Raw genomic sequence first — 20,371 nt, forward strand, 5'->3', positions numbered from 1 at the left:
TCCTTTTCATTAGAATACACACACAGGATATTACCATGAGAACAATAGCTGGTTTAACTTCCATGGTATTCTGAGTTTATGACGGAAGGTTATTGTTTTTAATGGTCTTATAAGCACATTACAAGACCTTCAATACCATGACGCATTTCCAAATTTATTCTGCATACTTTTTAGTGATTTTATAAAGCTTCAGAAAGTCATGTGTGGGATTAAAATAGTGAAGACTGTGGCCATTAATCTTTTGACCTCCATAGACCCTTCTTAATGCCAATAAAATCGTCTAATTACACCCAAAACTCATGATAAAAATGCGTCCTAGTACTCAAGGGATTAATAAGTATACACGTCTGCTATTGTGCGACATGACTGCAGAATAAGTAACCGCTGGTAGAAGTAGGAAGGATGATGAGGAAAATCTGCACCTGCTCGCCTGCCTCAGGTGCCCGGGGCGAGACTGCTGAGTTGGCCGCCGCCCGCCGCCCCGCCGCTCCACACTGCCATTCACGTGTCACCTCTGTCGTGCCGCTGTGCTGGTGTGCTGTGGGGGCGATGGGTGCCTGCTGTGTGTGAGGAAAATCATGGGGTGTTAGAGGAGGTGTCATCAAGGTGGGCAGTGTGCGGGCGGCATGGTGTGGGCGGGCACCCTGGCGGTGGTGGTGATGGTGATAGTGGTGGTGGTGCGTGGAGAAGCGTCTGTGAAATGGAGAAATATTAGTCGTAAGTATCACATCAGTTTTGCAGTGAAGTAAAATTGCTTACTGTTTTGTTTATTTACTTTATTTATTTATATACAGGTTTATGTTTTTCAAGTAGTAATTAAATGGATACATACGTACTATATTTGATTTTTGTTAACAGTTATAATCATGTTCACTTCATATCGGAGTGGAGCACAACGTAGTATTGAAAAACGTTCACACCTGCTGAGTATTGGCGGTATTGGAGACCTGGTGGCTGTGTTTCACCTGGTGACCCTGGCCTTGAACTCTCCTGCCTCACGCTCCCCTCTCACCTCTACGCGCGCCGCCAGCCGAAAGATAAAGGACGGAAAAGATTGAATTATCTTCTTATAATGTAGTGATTATGTCCAACGCTTTAATGAGAGGGTCTGTCTTAAGGAGAAGCATTCATTTTGGCTCAAGCACTTCAATAAAGATGCCGAGGACTCATGAAGAACAACATTACCGAGAGTGGAAAAATGTTATGTTATCATTCAGCGAACTTTTGAACTCTGTGATTTTGTCGTAAATAATGATATACAAGGCAAGGTTCATTTCAAGCATTGCCTGCCTGCTCTCCATCTCCACTAATACTTTTTGGAGGTCAGCTACGTTGAAGAAAAAAAAAAAACTAATATCAAGCAATATACAACTTGTTATATTCGCTTTAAGTCATTTAACTGAAAACGACGTACACTAAAAGAAAAAAAGATCTTAATAAGAAATATCTAATTCCTTTGTTGTTTTTGTTTGACGGAGAAACAATAAACAATAGGATAATTTTTTCGCCATTGGTTGGCATCTTTCAAGCTTACATTGCTTTGTGCTCCTGAATAGCTATGTTTTCAGTACGAGGGAAAGAAAAGGAAAAATTACTTGTAAACCCGCACATAAATTGATCCGGTTGTTTCCATGACACCCAAATGATTCTAAAATCTATATTACTTGTACTCATATACTCGTGACTATACATTTGTAACTATTTATCTATTTACTCTTACTTGTTATGTTTTCCTATCATCATTCCCTTAAATTCAAGAGGCACAAGATTATTCCATCGGCAGGTGAACATTGCATCGGGATACTTTACTTTCCATCATTCATATTTGTAGCTTTGCATTTGTAGCTCTTGCTTATTTTGTCTTCATTGCACCACCACTTCACTTGCTTTCTTTCCTCCATCCGCAGGTGACCGCCGGTTTAGGCCGTTTGACCTGGAGACTTACGAGCGAATACAAGGTTGGTATTGAGGCTGTCGATGGTAACCTCATTCCGTAGAGAGAGAAACCCAGTAATTGCTGTTCTTTTGCATCGGCGGTCGTAGTTGGAGTTATTATTATGGTGGTATTGGCACATGGAGAAGAGTGATCATGAACAATGTTGAATAATCTGCTGGACTCACATTATTGTGTTTGTGTTTCCCATCAATAGTATGCCCTCTGATCTGCTGATGGGTTCCTAACAAAGCCTGCCTGTTGATAGAGTTTTATGATATGAGATGACATATGAGTGAGGGAAAGCTAAACACAATGAAAGTTGGTGCGGTAGGTTACTAGACGATGAGGAAGAAAATATTAATGTGTAGAGTCAAAGTTTCCTTATAGAGATCAGACAAGCTCTCAATTAGGGCAAAGTTTTCCAAGTTTTTACTCCCATTATAGCTTAGAGATATAGTCGAAGTAAATGCATAAAACTCGCACATATTATATCTTTTCTGCGTCTGACCACGAGTTTCCCTTCCGCAGCTGCGAAAGAGAGGCACATCCACCTGACGCTGCAGGTCGCTGACACCCACGTGCAGCTCTTCATCAATGACGTTCTCGTAAGCAGCTGAATAAATCCGCTTACACACAATATCCAACCACTGTTAATTTTGCTGTGAATGTTGTGTATGTCCAGACAAATGTCCCTACCATCCACTTTGCTATGAATATTAACAAGACAGCAAATACGTTGAAATAAGCTACTCGTATAAATAAGTTAGGTATCTTTGGGTAGACTAGTATATGAAAAGTAGATTTTAGTTCACTAATTGGTTCCTCTCATACATTATCAAAATACGAACATGATTTTTTAGGAGTATGAAGTCAAAGGGAAGAGACCGTCGAGGGTAAGTCCAGGGTCGACGCATTCCGGCGTGCACGTGTTGGTGGTGCACGAGTCTCGCGGCCATCTCATGATGGCCCAGCACTTCGTGACGCACCAGCCCGCAGAACATCGGCGGTTGCGGCAGTGCCTGGCCACGGTGCAGCGCGGCAGGGTGGTTGTGCTGCTGGGGGCGGTGAGGGCAGCTGTGAGGTTGAGAGAGAGAGAGAGAGAGAGAGAGAGAGAGAGAGAGAGAGAGAGAGAGAGAGAGAGAGAGAGAGAGATGTAAGAAAAGAAAATAGTTTGAATGCAGGACAATTCATATAGTGAAAAGAAAAGAAAACTCATGAATATAATTACTATAATCTTAGAAAAGTTTTAGGCATGATTATTAGTACAGAGGCTTCATTGTAATGACTGAACACATTAATCATAATGCATGTTAGACTGCCATATTTTTCTCATCTTTCTCCCCTTCGGTCTTGTTCTCCTTCAGCCGGAGTGGATAATGTTCCTGAGCCAAGAGGCGGAGGGCGCCCTCACAACACTGGGGTCAAAATGGGCTTCGCGTGTTACTCAGGGTGAGACATGGGCGTGGGTGGGCGTGCTGGGAGGAACCACCCTGGGCGAGGCTGTCACCACGAGGCGGCGGGAGCAATACCCTTCGTGTAACCTGCTGTTGGACGTGTTCGTGGCGAAGACTCGGGAGTCAGGCAGGTGAACTTTAGGGTAGTGTGTGCAGCGCTGGGTGCCGTTCATGTCAGTGTGTGGTGCGACGCTGTGAAAGTCAGGATTTGTGAGAGGAAGACTGAAGACTGTATCGTGTCTGAGGGAGACATGGAATTATGAAGAGCAAAGGACAGGTTCTCTATTACTACAGAAATTGGCAGAGACTAATAAGCTGTCCGAAACAGTGAGGAAAAAATAACCTTGATAAACGAGATGAAGGTGATGATAAATACCTTGAATTTAGTAACCTTAAGAAGTATATTACTTACTAGACTTTTACTTTTATTTGTACTTAGGCCTACCTAAAATGATATTTGATTGTTATTATCCTTGATTTGCTTTTCCGTTGAGGTTTGAATAATGAAGTATCGTATTAGAAGAGGAAATGTAAGATTCTTTCATCAACATGCACAGTTATTGTTACACGATGAGTATTAAATTCAAATGTAAGATGCTTCACCGTATTTTTTGCTAATATGGCTTTTTATGGTGGTAGAAAGAGACACATGTACAAGCGATGATAAGGTGGAATAATGAACGTTTCTCTTCCCAACAGCAGGTGTGCGTGGTACGATGTCCCAGGCATGCAGCGCCAGGCTACTTTCTGTGAGCAATATGAAGGTTATGGCGACTTGTGTGCCTGCGAGCAGCCCTTCTTCCCTGAGACACGGAAACTGCAGGTAAAGGTTCATTGTAGAGATAACTAAGCGCATTACATATTCATATATCTTCATTTTTTTTTATTTATACCATATGGGCTTTTCATGGGAATTTCTGGACTAAAGGGGATATCTCAAAGCCCACCCGCTAGGAAACCGTTGCCCCGAGTGAGGAAGCCCAACCTACACTCGTACCGTGGACAGGATTCAAACCCGTGCGCTTGGAGACATCTCGGACCCCAAAGCACGCATGGTTCCACTGATTACATTGCAGAATTCAATGATGTTTTTGTATAAGGACTGCATGAAGACCTTTGCGAAACTAATAATCACTTAATAACCCTTAACATTACAACTCCTCTTCCTCCTCCTTCGGCAGAAAGCCATTACGATGCACGAGAAAATCCCCGTCGTGGTGGTGACCGCCACTAAGCCTTATTACTTATACAGGTGAGTCTCGCGTCCCTTCCTTCTGTGTGTACATAACAGTGCTCGGCTTGTTCTTACTTCCGGATAGAAAACAGTATTTTTTTCGATATATGACTTTATTCTATGGTGATATATTGATGTTTGTATACTTACTTATCTATCCACATTTCTGTTTGCCTGTTTATCTCTATTTATCTATCTATCTACGTATCTATCTGCATATCTATCTATCTATCTACCTATCTGTATAAAACGGCCTGGCTATCCATCTTTCCATCTGTATGTCTTTTTCTTCACCTGTCTGTTTTGTCCAACTATCTATAAATTTTGCATGGCGTTTCATTTCTTCTGCCAGACTCCTCCGTCAGCTGTTCACGCAGGCGGGAGCGTGGCAGACGGACATGTTGCTGGTGGTAGACGGCGCCCATCAGGAGACACTGTCCCTGGCGGGCGTGCTGGGCGTGGCCTCACTGGTGCACCGCCCGGAAAGTGTCAAGAGGAACCGCACCAACGCCAACATTCGCTTCGCTTTACAGAGTGTGTTCCGGCACTTCCCCGCCGCGGACAAGGCCATCTTACTGGAGGACGACCTGCTTCTCTCCCCGGACTTCCTCAGGTCAGACTGTGGTATCATTTTTAAGGGAATTCTTGGTGCCTTATACTGGTGCATGGAGAACACCTCACCTCCACTGTATGCACCTCAGTGTCTGTCTTCCTAGAGCATTATTTTTTCTCCTCTGTCGCTCCCGTCCCAAGGATCAGGTTAGGGTCGGGATATTATTATGATTATTGATTTTGCTCATGATCTTGACTTATGTTATATTTTAGTTCCTTTATCCTATACGACATTCATCCCTGCTTCAATCACATTACTATAAGTTATATCTTTTGTTAGCTAAAAAGACCAAAATGCCTGTGTGTGTGTGGGGGGGGTAGAGGAGAGAGAGAGAGAGAGAGAGAGAGAGAGAGAGAGAGAGAGAGAGAGAGAGAGAGAGAGAGAGATTTCTATAATCTTTTTTCTTCCCTCGCTCCACAGATTCTTTCATCAGGTGGCGCCGCTGCTGGATCGTGACCCCACCGTGTCCTGCATTAACGCCTTCAACAGCAACAGTTTCCCCGACACGGCCAAGGATCCTCGAGTGCTGCTGAGGGCCAGGTCTTATCCCATGTATGGCTGGCTGGCCTCCAGAGCATACGCCACCGAGATCACTCGTAACTGGGTGCCTGAAGGGGTAATGCTGAGACCAACCGTGATATGTATTATGAATTGACTGTCATAAATTTTTCTTTCCAATTTCAGACTCTCTACTGTTAATACTGCACGAAGAACTAAAAGCACTATAAATGCTTCAAACGTGATAAAGTTAACCCCTTCAGTTCCAAGACACGTTTTTATATTAATTTTGCTTATTATTTGATGATTTTTAATGGCTTCGAAAATTTGTAAGGAATTAGAATAGTGAAGACTCAGGCTATTATTCTTCTGATCTCCATAGATCCTTACTAATGTCATTAAAATTGTCTAATCATATCTAAAACGCGTGGTAAAAGTGAGTCCCTGTACAGAAGGGTAAAATTTAGGAAAGAAAATATAAGGAATGATAAATGACTAAACTATATACACGTTGTAATCACATATAGTACAAAATCAATAGAAGGCAAAAAATTAGATTTAATGATGGATAGAAATGATACATGGGTGAAATTATGTACATTTTATGCAGGCTTATTATCTTCCCTTCCTTATGTTCGTTCAAATTTAATAAGCCTGTCTGAACAATCTTTACTTTATCTTTGTGATCCATTTTTATCTACAGACAGGGGACTGGGATCTGTGGCTGACGGGGGAGCGCTTGAGGAAGGGGCGTGACGTGGTGTCCCCTGAAGTGTCGAGGACCTTCCACGCAGGGTCATCAGGGGTGCACGTCAACGGTTTTGAGCAGGAAATCTACTTCAACCGCATGATCTACAACCACGACCCGGAGGTGACCGTCGGGGAAGTGGATCTGTGAGTCAACCTTGAGACAGTGACGCTGACCAATGACAAGCTGAAATATTATCGCTATTTTTTTTTCTGGTGTATCCTATTAATCTATTTATTCATCTATTTATCCATTTTATTTGTTTTTGTATATTTGTTTATTTGCGTATCAAGGAGTCTGACAGAGAGCATCAATAATGAAAATAAAAATGTCCACTCAACATGTAGCTCTCAAAAAGTAAACTAAAGAAGATTTCTCTAAAAGTTAGCCAATTTGAATCCGGAGACGTCTCATTAGCCCTCTTTGAAGCAATCATGTCTCTGGAAAGGGAAGAAAAACGAGTAGATAGAAAATGACAAAGATAGTAAGTTAGAAGAAACGAAAGATTGAAGGTATTGATTTGAGTCTTGCATTAATACAGCGTAAAAAAATATGAATAAGAATAAGTGAAAAGTTTTGTGCAGTGAGGCAGTGGTAGTCGTATAAAAAAAAGAGACAAGAAGAAACTACTAGCATTGATACTACACTAAAAGAAAACGTAACAACAATAATGATAATAAAGTAAGCCCTATAAATTACAATCTGAAGAAAAACACTATATAAATCTCCCCTCACCAGAACAGTGAGAGCCAAATATGATGAGCTGCTGCAACGTGCCCTCAAGACAGCCCAGTCACTCACGCCTCCCTCCCGTGACCTGTGCAACATGACCTGGGTGCCCCGCAACAGCCCGCGTCCCCTGGCCATTTACCTGTACGCCGAGGACAGCACCGACAAGTACCACACCTATGAAATCTTCCTCATGGTTGGTAGACTTCAGTTATAAAATAGTTGCTTTAAAAATATTCATGTATTTTGTTTGTATTTTAAATTTGTATGTGACTGTCTAAATCTGAAATGAAAATATTGATAGATTGATGAATTGATAAACAGTATGATTGATTGATAAGTGAATATATTTACAGATAGATAGATAAATAGGTAAATAGAGATATATTCTTGTATTTTATTTGTACTTTAAATCTGTATGCAAAAAATATAAATCCGGAAAGAAAATATTGACAGATTGATATATTGATAGGCAGTATGATTGATTTATAAGTGGAAACATTTAAAAATAGATAAACAAATAGGTAGATTGGTAGATAGATAGATAAAAGACAGAGAGATAAACAGATCAACTAATAGACTGAACGACTGAATGATTAATAGATAGAGAACTAATCACATTCTCATCACCTAGTTATTCTTACTCTGGAAAAAAGAAAATGGAAGAGTAATATATAAAAAAACATCCTCCAGTGAAATTAATCTGAACCCAGTAACAATCTGAGCACCTTATCTCCTCCACAGTGCTTCCGGACGTATGATATCAGCACGCGAGAGATATACAGGGGCGTGATGCGACTCAGATGGGGCCACTCTGTCGTTTACCTGGTGGGCTGCCCTTACTCCCCGTTCTGGTAATGAACTGCACTTTGTCTCTCCTCTAACGCTTATGACACGGTTTGGCTTCAGTGAGTGTTCTTTCCTTTATGTAGGAGGAACACAAGCAAATGACAATGGTGATAGTAGAAGAAGATAAGGCTCACTAAGGCGCTAGTCTCCAGACATAATCAGAAACGATTGTAGAAATTTTGATGATAATTGTCTTGAAAGAGTTAAAGTCATAGAAAGTAGGAAAAAGGAAGAAAGTAAAAGAGTTCCAGACTTTATGAGAAAAGGGAATGAATGATTGAGAATACTTAATAACTTTTGGATTAGAGAGGTGGGCAGAATGAGGGTTAAAAGTAGAAAGGCTTGTGTGAGGTATGCTTTACAAACTTATTCTTCAGTAACCTGTTGTAATCTATTTCTCCGTGGCGTTCATTATTTAATAACTTTTGCATTGGAGAGGCTGGCAAAATGGAGCTTAAAAGTAGGAAGCCTTGTGTCGGGTATTCTTTACAAACTTGTTCTTCAGTAACCTGTTGTAATATATTTCTCCGTGGCATTGATTATCGTTTAGTGAGTGGCTGGCTATAGTAATTGCATGGTACTCTTGACTCATCTATGTGGCCGTCACCTTAGCGCCAATAAGCTTGTGCTAAGGTGGAGAAAACGTTCACTATATGCATTGATTATTTTAATTCGAATATTCATGAAATTTCCCCAAAAAGTTTAATATCTCAAGTTTGTGATGGTTTATGTTATCCTATAGATATTTTTACTTTATCTTTTCCTGAATTTGAATTTTCTATTAGGTTGTAGTGTTGGTAGTAGTAGTAGTAGTAGTAGTAGTAGTAGTAGTAGTAGTAGTAGTAGTAGTAGCATTTATTATCATTATTATTAGTAGTGGTAGTAGCAGATGTAGAAAAGAGATATTTCCTAACAATATATAATTCTGCCCACACAAAAACAAACAATTAAAACAAATAAAACAAAAACAAAACCAACAAACCAATGGAAACAAAAACAAACACGTAAAAAGAACCTCCACTGACTAACATCCCTTTAACATTCACTAAACACAACTGACTATTAACTCCTACCATTCTCGTTGTCTCCTACAGCGTGTACAGCCTGGAGAAGAAGGCTTACCTTCCCTCGGTGGCGGAGCTGCAGAGGGCGGGGAATTTCAGGGACGACTGGGAGATGACACAGGTGACCAATAACCACCGTTTGGCGCGTGACCCCAGCCGTCCTTCTAACCTTGACCTTACCAACGTTCTGAACAGTGGGAAGACTCAGGGTTCCAGTAGAGATGCGTGACATCTGACCTTTTAGATGTGAAGTAAGGTTCTTTTGTTTTGTTAATATTTGTAAAGGAAAAGTGACCATGGAAAAGATAGAAAAAGTATGAATGAGTGAATTTATCTACAGCAAATAGATTGGAATACATAAGTGAGTAAGTTGATGAATATATGAATGAATAAATAAGAATGGATATGCCGCGTTCAATTATTTACTATCTAACTCGATAAAAAAAATATTCAGAGGAGTTTAGGAAGAGTTGATTAATTTAGCTCTAGAAGTGCAGTCATGAGGAAATAAAAATGTGTTCACGTGCAGCCTTTTTTTTTCAACTAATTTGAGCTTTTCGCCGTAATCGTGACTCATCTGATGTGCTGGTAGTCATCTTGCAAAAGCCTGACAAAGGATTCTATTAGGAATATCACAGAAAACTCAAGACTGAACGAAAGAAGTAAAAACAGTGGAAATAAGGATGGCAGGCTGCACGACATGTGACCACGACTGTATACTTTGACACTTGGCATTGTTTTTTTTTTTTTCCTGTACTAGTTTGACACATAACATTGTTTTTTTCTTTTTTTTCTATACTATTTTGACACTAGACATTGCTTTTTTTCTCTTTTCTGTGCTACTTTGACACTTGGCATTCCCTTTTTTCTCTTTTCTGTACTACTTTGACACTTGGCATTATTTATTTTTTTTTTTAAACAGTTAGAGTCAATAGGGTAAATAGAATGACTCAACTTCAAATAGTATTATGAAAAACAGAGTGGCTGACGTTAGGATGAATTAATGTTTAAAAAATGGTTTGGTTTGTATTGTGTGTCCATTGCCCACAGTGACCTACAGAACTACAGAATGTGTCAACGGTGTGATCATTGTTATTTATTGATTTACTTTAAGGTGTCACAGTGTCTATTAAAAAGCACAGTTATGACAGGAGCTTCATTATTCATTCACTTCAAACCTTTCTCATAATGCATACGTTCAATTCCTGACCATCTCATTACATGGTGCGAGAGAGAGAGAGAGAGAGAGAGAGAGAGAGAGAGAGAGAGAGAGAGAGAGAAAGGAAAAGCTGAGGCGAGGAAAGGTTAGAACAGGAAACTTTCTTTATATAAACAGAAACATTTTAGTACTTTGGTGAGCTTCAACATCAAAATACGAAAGCTAGTCTCTCTCTCTCTCTCTCTCTCTCTCTCTCTCTCTTCCCCTTCCCCTTCCACTCCCCTTTATCCAACATTCTCTTTTTCTCCATCTACATCTATCCATCTCCCTCTTCCAATCTATTCAATCCTCTTTACCAAATACATTCTCTCTATCTTCGTTATATGCACTGAATTTCTCTATTTTTCTTCCCTCGCCCGGCCGGCCTGAGCCACGTCCCGCCCTTTTCTGCATCACCGCACTGCCCATACCCGCACGCCCAATAAATGCTCCAGAAACGCATTTACATTCCACACATTTCACCGGCGGACCATTTAGAAATATGCAAAAATATGTACACACCGCAGAAACTTTCAGTGTTTACTTGCACGTGTTGGGTGCAAGGGATTAAGGAGCAGATTATACACGCTAAAAGGGGGACGTGGCAACTCGCGTGGTTCGGGACGCCGCGTGGACAAACCTGCGGTGAAGTGAAGCGTTTCGGAGCTTCGACACGCTGAAGCACCTCAGTATCGGATTAGTTTGCTACGAAGCGCTGGTGGCAGTAAAGAATGTGTGTCTGTGAGGGGCGGACTGGCTGACTGGCTTACTGGCTGACTGTCTGGCTGACTGGCTGGCTGACTGGCTAACTTCGTGTGTGCGTATGTGTGTTGGTGCCTGACAAAACGGTTTTAAATTTGTCCGAGAAAGTGACCACATGGAGGGCTGACAAAGGCTGCCGAGGCTACTGACGCTGCCGCAGGGACGCTGGTAGCTGAGGGCTGACTGCTGGGGAGTCTTGAGTGAGAATTGGAGGTAAGACGTGGAAAGTATTGGTGAATGATGTGATTTGTGGGGTGATGGTATTACTACTCTACGGTTCAGTGCGTGGTGCAGGAGGACAAAACGAGACTTGCAAGGGTGCTGTTCTGGTTCTTCCCTGTATGTGTTATCTCCATTTATCTGTTGATGTGTGTGTGTGTGTGTGTGTGTGTGTGTGTGTGTGTGTGTGTGTGTGTGTGTGTGTGTGTGTGTGTGAGGTGTTTATTCATTGTATTATTCTACTTACAGTTCATTTTGCCACTTCAGTTTTCGTATATCTCTGAATTTCACGAGTTATTTGTTTCCCAACATTTGTTTGTGTTATTATTATCCGCTTCTTGCCTTCTACTTAACACTCACTTTCCTCTTATACTATCTCGAGGTGCTCCAAACTTCTTACTTTTCATGTTTTTCGAGACAATTTTGCGTTTTATCATCCGCATCCTTTCCCTCATTGCTCATTATACTCTGAAATGCAAAGGCAACCCACAAACTCACCATGTTTTCCATTAGAACGCGTAAATCATTCTCTCACTCCATTCATCCTCTCACTCCATCCCTCACCCCGTATTCTCCTCAAACAAGACCACCCACTTCACTTTCCAACATTACTGCTCGCACCACTCCCGCCCCACACCACACACGCCGCCCTCCCACACCGCCCCAGTTCGTCAGTATCAACTCACCGTCACCTTATTCCCTCTTGTTAAGCCTATTACGCTTAGGAAATAGGTGGTTCAACAATTGGTCAGGATTTGGGCCCCTGCCAATTTTCGGCCGCTGTGAGCAGGAGGTGTTTCATCTGCGACTGTTCTCACGGCGACCAGCCTGTGGGAGGACGGAGGGTAGGGAGAAGAGGGCGAGGGAAGAATGACAAGGCAGACGGGCAAAACACTGTTAATAAGATACCGCGCTACTCATCACGTTATTTTACTACACAGGAGAGAGAGAAAGAGAAAGAGAGATAAAAAAGAAAAAAGATTGCAAAGGAGATAAAAGACGAAAGCGGAAGTCATGGAAAGAAAAGAGCAAGGGAAGAGGAAAGTGAAGAAGCCGCTGGAGAAGAAGAAAGAGAGGAAGAACAGCGACGAAAAATAATCTGGGTGAATATATAGCAAAGTTGAGCCATCACTGGGAAGCGAGAAGGCAAGACGACCGCCAGGATGACCCGAGGAAAGGCTTGAGGAACGAGGGGAGCAGACAGAAGAGCCGCGGATAAGACGCCCGCGAACCCATGGGAAGGCCGAGGAGGGAGCGTGAGGGAGAGGGAAAATATGCATAGCCGACTGTGAAGGGAAGGGGAGGGAATAGAGAGGGAGAGAGAGAGAGAGAGAGAGAGAGAGAGAGAGAGAGAGAGAGAGAGAGAGAGAGAGCTTAAGCTGTGAGTGGGGCTGGATATTGGCGACGGAGGAGTTTGTCTGCCACTGGATCGATGGAAAGGGAGTGAGTGAGGTGGAAAGAGGAATAATAAAAAGGCAGGACGTGTGAGTGAGGACACCTTGAGTTTCGGTGGAAGAGAGAGAGAGAGAGAGAGAGAGAGAGAGAGTCAAGGAGGCGTTGGTAAAGAGGAAGGCTCACTGATGGAGAGGCAGAGAAAAGGAGGAACTGTGTGAGAGACTGAAGGAAAGAAAAAAAAACTAACGGCAGTGAAGAGAGAGAGAGAGAGAGAGAGAGAGAGAGAGAGAGAAAAAGAAATAAAAAAAAACCATTATTTAAAGGGAGGCATGAAAAAGAAAGCGAGGAATGACAAGGACAAGCTAGAGAACAAAGTGAGAGGATCAAAGTAAGGGAGGAAGAGGGGGATGGAACACTAAAAGAAGCAAACGAGCAAATGGAAGGAAACAAGAAGACTATCACTAGGAATACAACAGAACAGTGACAAATACTTTAGGGTAACAATTAGAAAGAAGGAATACGTCAGGGTAACAGGATAAGAGAGAGAGAGAGAGAGAGAGAGAGAGAGAGAGAGAGAGTGAGGGTACATCTTGAGCAGAACGGATGGACCCAAGCTGCAGTATTAAAAGAGGAAAAGCGGATAAAAATTAAAGAGCAAGTCTGTAGGCTCCTGATAAAGTAGAGAGAGAGAGAGAGAGAGAGAGAGAGAGAGAGAGAGAGAGAGAGAAATGTGATCTATTCCCCTTGCCATTGAAAGGAAGAAGGAAGGAGTCACAGCCGGAATCTTGCTCAGTACGATGCCTCCTATTTCTTAAGCAATTAAAGTGTGTAGCGTAAGTGATTGTTGGTGAGAGGCACTCGCGCACCGCCAGGACACAGCGAGTGATATGTTCTCCCTTCCTGTCGCCTTCCTTTTATTGAAATTGAACCATACAGAATAGTTCAAGGAAGTAAGAATAATCACGCAGTACTATACACGCTAACATTATGAGTCTTGTAAAGTTTTCTTCGTTGACTGTTCAAGTTTGGTGTGGTTAAGTAGACGACAATAGCGCGAAAATTACTTGGTGTTATTCACATTATAAACATTAGGCTTATTGATTTAAGTTTCTCATGAAGGTTGTGAGAATTCGAGACCACAAATTTGGCTCTAAGACGGTTGTATAAATCTGCTCTGCTTTAACTCTTTCAATACCGAGACACATTTTTACCTTGAGATTTGTGTACGATTAGACCATTTTCTTGACATTAAAAAGGGTCTTTGGAGATCAGACGATTAATGACCACAGTCTTCACTATTTCAATCCCCCACATAAGTTTTTGAATCTGTATAAAATCACCAGATAATAAGCACAATGGATATGGAAACGCCTCATGGTATTGAAAGGGCTTAAGACGCTCGGTACAAGATGCAAGCCAGGTCGCAAGAAGTAGTAGTAGAGAACGTTAGCATTGCAAGACCTGACTTTTTTTTTTTTTTTTACCATTGTGAGCGTTTTCTTCCAGACATCAAAATATAAGTGCTCGTCAACTCTACGTCATGGTACTGAAGGGGTTAAGAAGGCGAGAACAATATTTCAGCGTAAACAGAAAAATGTCACGGTTCTGTACACATTGAAAAGTTGAGACTCATGATATAACGTTCTCTATATAGAATGTGTAAATTGTGTGGTAAAGAGGGCGAGGGTTCCCATTGACCTTCCTGACTAGTGGAGAGGGTCTGCGGGCCGCTGTGCCGTTATCGCGGTGGAGCCTCGTAGCTGACCGCCATAAAGTGCACATCACCGTGCTCTCAGTGTGTCCAGCCAGCTGATTAGGAGCCTTATTCCCCCCATCATGCTGTGAGGAGCTGTACCGAGGGACCTGCTGTATTCTCATGAGTGTGCCGCCAGATGCATGACTGCCGCGTCGCTCTTGTAGACAGCACGCCCCAGGTGGACAGAATGGATCACATCTGTCTGTTAGAGGCAGCCACCTGTGCTTAAAGACGTGTTGTGAACAGCTGAGTTAATCATTTCACTGTTAGGTATCCATTTTTCCGTTATCAATCTGTATTATTTTAGGTGTTTATGAATATTTCAGTGTCGTCTCCTTTCTTTGCATTTGTCATTGCAAATTTATTTATAGTGCTTTGAATGTTAACAAAGGGAGGCCATTGCAGTAAGAATCTTGAATATTTTAGTTTCCTCAGTTTTCTTTTGTATTTGTCATTGCAAACGTATTTACAGTGCTTTAGATATTAGCAAAGGGCGGCCGTTGCAATAAGAATCTTGAAGCATTCAAGTGTGGACAGTGAGGTCGTGACTTTGATATCAGCATCCCTTGTGACCCGTCACTCCTTGGCAGCAAGTGTGATGTTCTTAACTTTGTAACCACCAAAGACGCTAAACAACGTTATTTCATTGAGTAAACCTAGAATAAAAAAAAAAAAAACAGAATTGAAACAGTAAAACCACAGACACAGAGAGAGAGAGAGAGAGAGAGAGAGAGAGAGAGAGAGAGAGAGAGAGAGAGAGACTTGAACTGTGCGATCATTCCCTTGACTTCCAGTGTTACCTTTTGGAAATTATACCCTAAACTTGCTTCACGCCATTCTGTTAAGCTGGGACGGAAGACATAACAGCAGTCAAAGGGGCAAGTCCAGATCCCCGCACGGTGCCGTCAAAGGAGCGTTGCCTCACTGGTATAGTTTAGGTCAGCCTGTGTAAGACGCACTACTTGGAATACAATGGGCAGCGTCTGGCTCCGTTGCCATGCTGGTGGTGGCGTCGTAAAGCAGAGGCGGGCTGGCGGCGGCGCAGGAACAGACTGTGGGTGAGCGGCGAGCCTGATTCATGGGCTTAAGCCGAACGAACGACCACTCCCTCCAGGCTTAGTCCTTGCCAGGTCACGGGCGAGGGGAAAAGGAAGGAAACTCGGGAAGCGAGGGAGAGACAGAGGAAGGGAGTGACAGAAATAAACAGGAACAAATAAATAAAGACCGACTGGACAGACAGATTGATATTGAAATGGAAAAGGTGAAATTAAGGAGGTGGATTGAGAGAGAGAGAGAGAGAGAGAGAGAGAGAGAGAGAGAGAGAGAGAGAGAGAGAGAGAGGATATTGACAAAAATCGTATTGGAGCGAGGAAATAATAGAACTTCGCCGATGGGAGACATTGCACTAAACGAAAAGCAAAGCGAGTGAAAATACGAGTGTGCCTCATAAAGGAAGCGACTTGAGTAATTGGAAATAGTTACCAAGAAAAATTAAAACTAGTCACCTCATAACTTTTGTAGCCGAGACTAAAACAGCTGTATACAAACACACGTAACGCACTGATGACACTTGTAATTATAATTTGTGGTGCAGCTGCCGTGTTTACAGTACAATACATACATAAGCAGAAATGGAGTAATCTTAATTCACTGCTTTTGAGTTCTGCTTTTTCCTCTGAATCTCATATACTCTAATCAGCTGTTGAGATTAGAAAATATTGTAATCAATCAAATTTTTAGCATATCTGAGAACTAAGGGTTGAAATAAAATACTAGATAGAGAGGGCGGAAACGGGGAAATTCCCTCCACTTTTTTTCTTATATATATCATATGGGCTTTTCACTGGAATGTATGGGCTAAAGGCGGTACTTTTTGGGGTATCTCCTATCTGAAAGCCCACACGCTAGGAGACCGTTACCCCAAGTAAGAAAGCTCTACCTACACTCAGACCATGGCCAAGATTCGAACCCGTGCGCTTGGAGACCCCTCAGACCCCAAAGCGCGTGTGTTTCCACTGTACCACGGCGACGAGACTACCCATATTCTGAAGATTCCTTGCTCAGTGCTGGTGTCTCGATGAGATTATTGAAGATGGCATCGTTAGTTCCTCTCCCAGCAATGAAAGGCACAGTGCTACTCGTCCATGTGATACTCCCTCTCTGTTTTGTTGGTGTTTGTAATGTCTGGGCGACGTTTGATATTCTGGTAGGGAATCTTCGTCGTCTTCTGGATAGGTTATATTTACGTGTGTCTTTTTGTCTGTCTGTTCGCGTGTCTATATCTCTGTTTCTCTGAGTCTATCTACCCATCTATCTGTCTCTATCTATATCTATTTACCTATCAATCTATCTATCTATTTATTTATCTGGCTGGCTATATATCTTTATGCCTGTCTTTCTGTCAATCTGCTTGCATTCTCTCTCTCTCTCTCTCTCTCTCTCTCTCTCTCTCTCTCTCTCTCTCTCTCTCTCTCTCTCTCTCTCTCTCTCTCTCTCTCTCTCTCTCTCTCTCTCTCTCTCTCTCTCTCTCTCTCTCTCTCTCTCTCTCTCTCTCTCTCTCTCTCTCTCTCTCTCTCTCTCTCTCTCTCTCTCTCTCTCTCTCTCTCTCTCTCTCTCTCTCTCTCTCTCTCTCTCTCTCTCTCTCTCTCTCTCTCTCTCTCTCTCTCTCTCTCTCTCTCTCTCGTCCCTGGCGGTAGTGTTGTTGAGTTCAGGGACCTCCTTTCCTATGTTTTTTGTCGCCCTTTCTTTACTCTCCTTCTCGCCTGGACGCCTCTGAGCCTGCCCGGGACGTCTGCAGTGTTGTTTTCCCTTGAAGCTCCATTTTTCGTGGCTGAGTCGCGGCTGGCGGGGCGGGAAGGGGGCGCGCCTCTCGTTACCCACAAGAGACATGCAAATCCCGTGTCTGGGGTCATGATGGAGGGCCGCCATGCGTCTTAAGGCAGCAATACTGGGTGTCAATACGCCCCTCGCTGCTCCCTCTTTCTTTCTCTCCTCTATTCAGCCAGCGGGGAGAAGTGCTTGAAAATATGGCGGCAGGAACAGTGGATAGGAATGCGAGGGAGGGAGGGAACGAGCGAGAAAGGAAGGAATGGGTAAAAAGGGACGTGGACAATGTAGAGGGGAGAAAGAATGTGTTTTTTGGTAAAGAACGTCACTGACAGGGAAGAGAAAGGAGGATTCATGCCGCCGAGAGGAAAGTGAGGAAAGGACATGCGTCTGGCCGAGAGAGAAAGAGGAAATACAGAAGAAGAAAGAGGGAAGGAAGTGAAAGGAGAAAGGAAGAATGCAGATGTGGAGAAGCGAGGAGGAGGACAAGACATGCTTGAGACAGTGTTATCAGACATTCTTTGTGTCAGAGAGAGAGAGAGAGAGAGAGAGAGAGAGAGAGAGAGAGAGAGAGAGAGAGAGAGAGAGAGAGAAAGAGAGAAAAGAAGAGAGGAGAAGAGGAAGAGAGCCAGACAGATAGAGAGACAAACAAAGAAACAGACACAGATATAAACAGATATACACAGTGAAATAAACCGTACACACACACACACACACACACACACACACACACACACACACACACACACACACACACACACACACACACACACACACACACACACACACACACAAGGGATATTTTCAAGAAGGACACACAACACAGCCAAGAAAATCGATGGCAAGAGGAGAAAGATGTACTGACAAGGAAAGCACAACACTGAAACAGAGAGAGAGAGAGAGAGAGAGAGAGAGAGAGAGAGAGAGAGAGAGAGAGAGAGAGAGAGAACATAAAAACAAGGACAAGGTGTTAATGGGGAAGCTGTAATATGAGACAGTTAAAATAAATACATGGTCAAAAATAAGAATAAAAACATACATTACCAGAGAGAGAGAGAGAGAGAGAGAGAGAGAGAGAGAGAGAGAGAGAGAAAGGGACAGAGGGTTCAGGGTTACAAAAATAGGCCATACTGGTGAAAAGACCAAGGGAATCGAGGGGTGTGTCTACGAGTGACAAGGAAGAGTCTGCGGGAATAAGTAAAGGCAGGCAGAGAGGGAGAGAGGCAAGCAGAGGCAGGCAGAGGCAGGCTTGGCGGCGCGAGCAGTACAGGGGAGAGAGGGGAAGTGTGCCAATATCGGGGGGAATCCGGGAAAGTAAGTGAGAGGAAGGGGTCAGCCACTCCTGCTGCGGCCACGACGGAAACTGCTGGTGGTGGGTCGGAAGCAATTAGCCATCCCTCCCTCTTGCTCTGCTGGTCGGCACACACACACACACACACACACACACACACACACACACACACACACACACACACACACACACACACACACACACACACACACACACACACACACGACACGACATTTATCCCTGTCTTTTGGCTAACTCTATCGGACCTGCAAGGGAACTGGCAAGTAAGAAGGCCTTTTCTCTTATTTTTTGTTATCTTTGGTGACCTTTTCCTCTTAAACACACACACACACACACACACACACACACACACACACACACACACACACACACACACACACACACACACACACACACACACACACACACACACACACACACACACACACAGTCCTCCTCTAACCTTTTCTATGACACATCTCTCGCTTCAGTCAAGTGGTGGATAAACACTTTGGTAGGAGTCAAAGGATTTACTGCCGTTTGGTGTTCTGTGCCTTGTGGGGTCGGGAGGAGTACTGGTTATGCGATTGTATCTTTATGTATGTTAGGAGGTATATTCTCCATAAACAGCCTCGTATGAACTAATGTATTTACTGGTATTGTCTTCCTTTATTGTTCTTTTATGCTTGTTAGTGTCTTTGCTGCACACTGATGATTATGAGGAAGGGTATTTTTTTTATTGTTCTTGTTTATTGCCACGTAAGAAAAGACTAAGGTGAACAAGGCTTTCCTAGTGAGTGATATAGCAAAAAGTAATATCCTTGTGGTGGTGAGCTGAATAACGTGAGGGATATAACTGTATTGAGCATCTCTGGACTGTCTTTGTATCAGCGACAGTAACAGGTCATGAGAGGCGATTGCAGCTGTCCAGTGGGAAGACAGTGAATATTAACCTTCTTCAATACTGAGACGCAATTTAACCTTGATTTTTGGGTATGATTACACGATTTTATTTACATTAGGAAGGATCTATAGAGGTCAAAAGATTAATGGCCAGAGTCTTTACTATTCTAATCCCAACATATGTTTCTGAAGCTGCATGAAGTCGCCAAATAGTAACCACAGTGAACATGAAAAACGTGTCATGGTCATGTTACTGAAGTCAAAGTGGTGCAAAAGATGTGTAGAACTTTGTAAAGGCTGATTTGGAGTCGAGTCTAGTATCGTTTAGCTGATCAGAAAAGAGTGCAGGCAAGAATGATTATCGAGATCACATCCTCTCAAAACCTGAAGGGCTGGATACGTTTTTTTTTTTTTTTTGCCGTTTTAATGTGTTGATGAGGTGGACGAAGAACAGCAGAAATATAGAAAAAATGTGGATAAGATTTAATTCCAGTTTTTCCTATTCGCTCCCCCAAAAATAAAAGAAATAGTTTGATATTCATTTATCTATTAATGTGTAAAAGCGATTGATTGGGGACTAGATTAACTAAACAAAACTATAAGAGAAGGAAAACAGCCACGAGAGAAGCAGCCCCCCCCAAAAAAAAAGAAGAGCATCAGTGGCACGTATTTAGTATAACTTCACATTATTGAGTATCTAAGTCATCCTTTTCTACAGTACATGAGTCTCCGTCAAGATAATATTACATGGGGAAGTTGCTGTTAGAGGCTGTTGTTAATGTGGTGGTGGTGGTGGTGGTGGTGGTGGTGGCGGTGATGCATAGCCATGGTAGTAATGGTGGCGGTGATGGTAGTGGTGGAGGTGATGGTGGTAGTAGTGATGATGATGATGGTAA

At 42.7% G+C, this 20,371-nt stretch overlaps 1 protein-coding gene across 1 annotated transcript; it reads left to right on the forward strand.

The window, feature by feature from the left end:
• Positions 1–489: 489 nt before the first annotated feature.
• LOC123520744 (protein O-linked-mannose beta-1,2-N-acetylglucosaminyltransferase 1-like) lies at positions 490–9,653 on the forward strand. Its single transcript, XM_045283307.1, has 13 exons — positions 490–717; positions 1,908–1,958; positions 2,465–2,541; positions 2,797–3,000; positions 3,301–3,521; positions 4,090–4,213; positions 4,572–4,642; positions 4,977–5,237; positions 5,658–5,853; positions 6,439–6,629; positions 7,222–7,408; positions 7,957–8,066; positions 9,156–9,653. Exons 1-13 carry the CDS (start codon positions 627–629, stop codon positions 9,352–9,354), a joined length of 1,983 nt encoding a protein of 660 aa, XP_045139242.1. The 5' UTR covers positions 490–626; the 3' UTR covers positions 9,355–9,653.
• The last annotated feature ends 10,718 nt before the right edge of the window (positions 9,654–20,371 follow it).

Source organism: Portunus trituberculatus, chromosome 47 (genome assembly GCF_017591435.1).
Source record: "Portunus trituberculatus isolate SZX2019 chromosome 47, ASM1759143v1, whole genome shotgun sequence".
NCBI classification, from domain to species: domain Eukaryota; kingdom Metazoa; phylum Arthropoda; class Malacostraca; order Decapoda; family Portunidae; genus Portunus; species Portunus trituberculatus.

Excerpts from the sequence above, each read along its gene's own strand:
- LOC123520744 (XM_045283307.1), top strand. The coding sequence starts at position 627 with ATGGTGTGGGCGGGCACCCTGGCGGTGGTGGTGATGGTGATAGTGGTG. Across the intron at positions 2,542-2,796 it reads TCTTCATCAATGACGTTCTC|GAGTATGAAGTCAAAGGGAA; the intron begins GTAAGCAGCTGA and ends ATGATTTTTTAG. Across the intron at positions 3,001-3,300 it reads TGGTTGTGCTGCTGGGGGCG|CCGGAGTGGATAATGTTCCT; the intron begins GTGAGGGCAGCT and ends GTTCTCCTTCAG.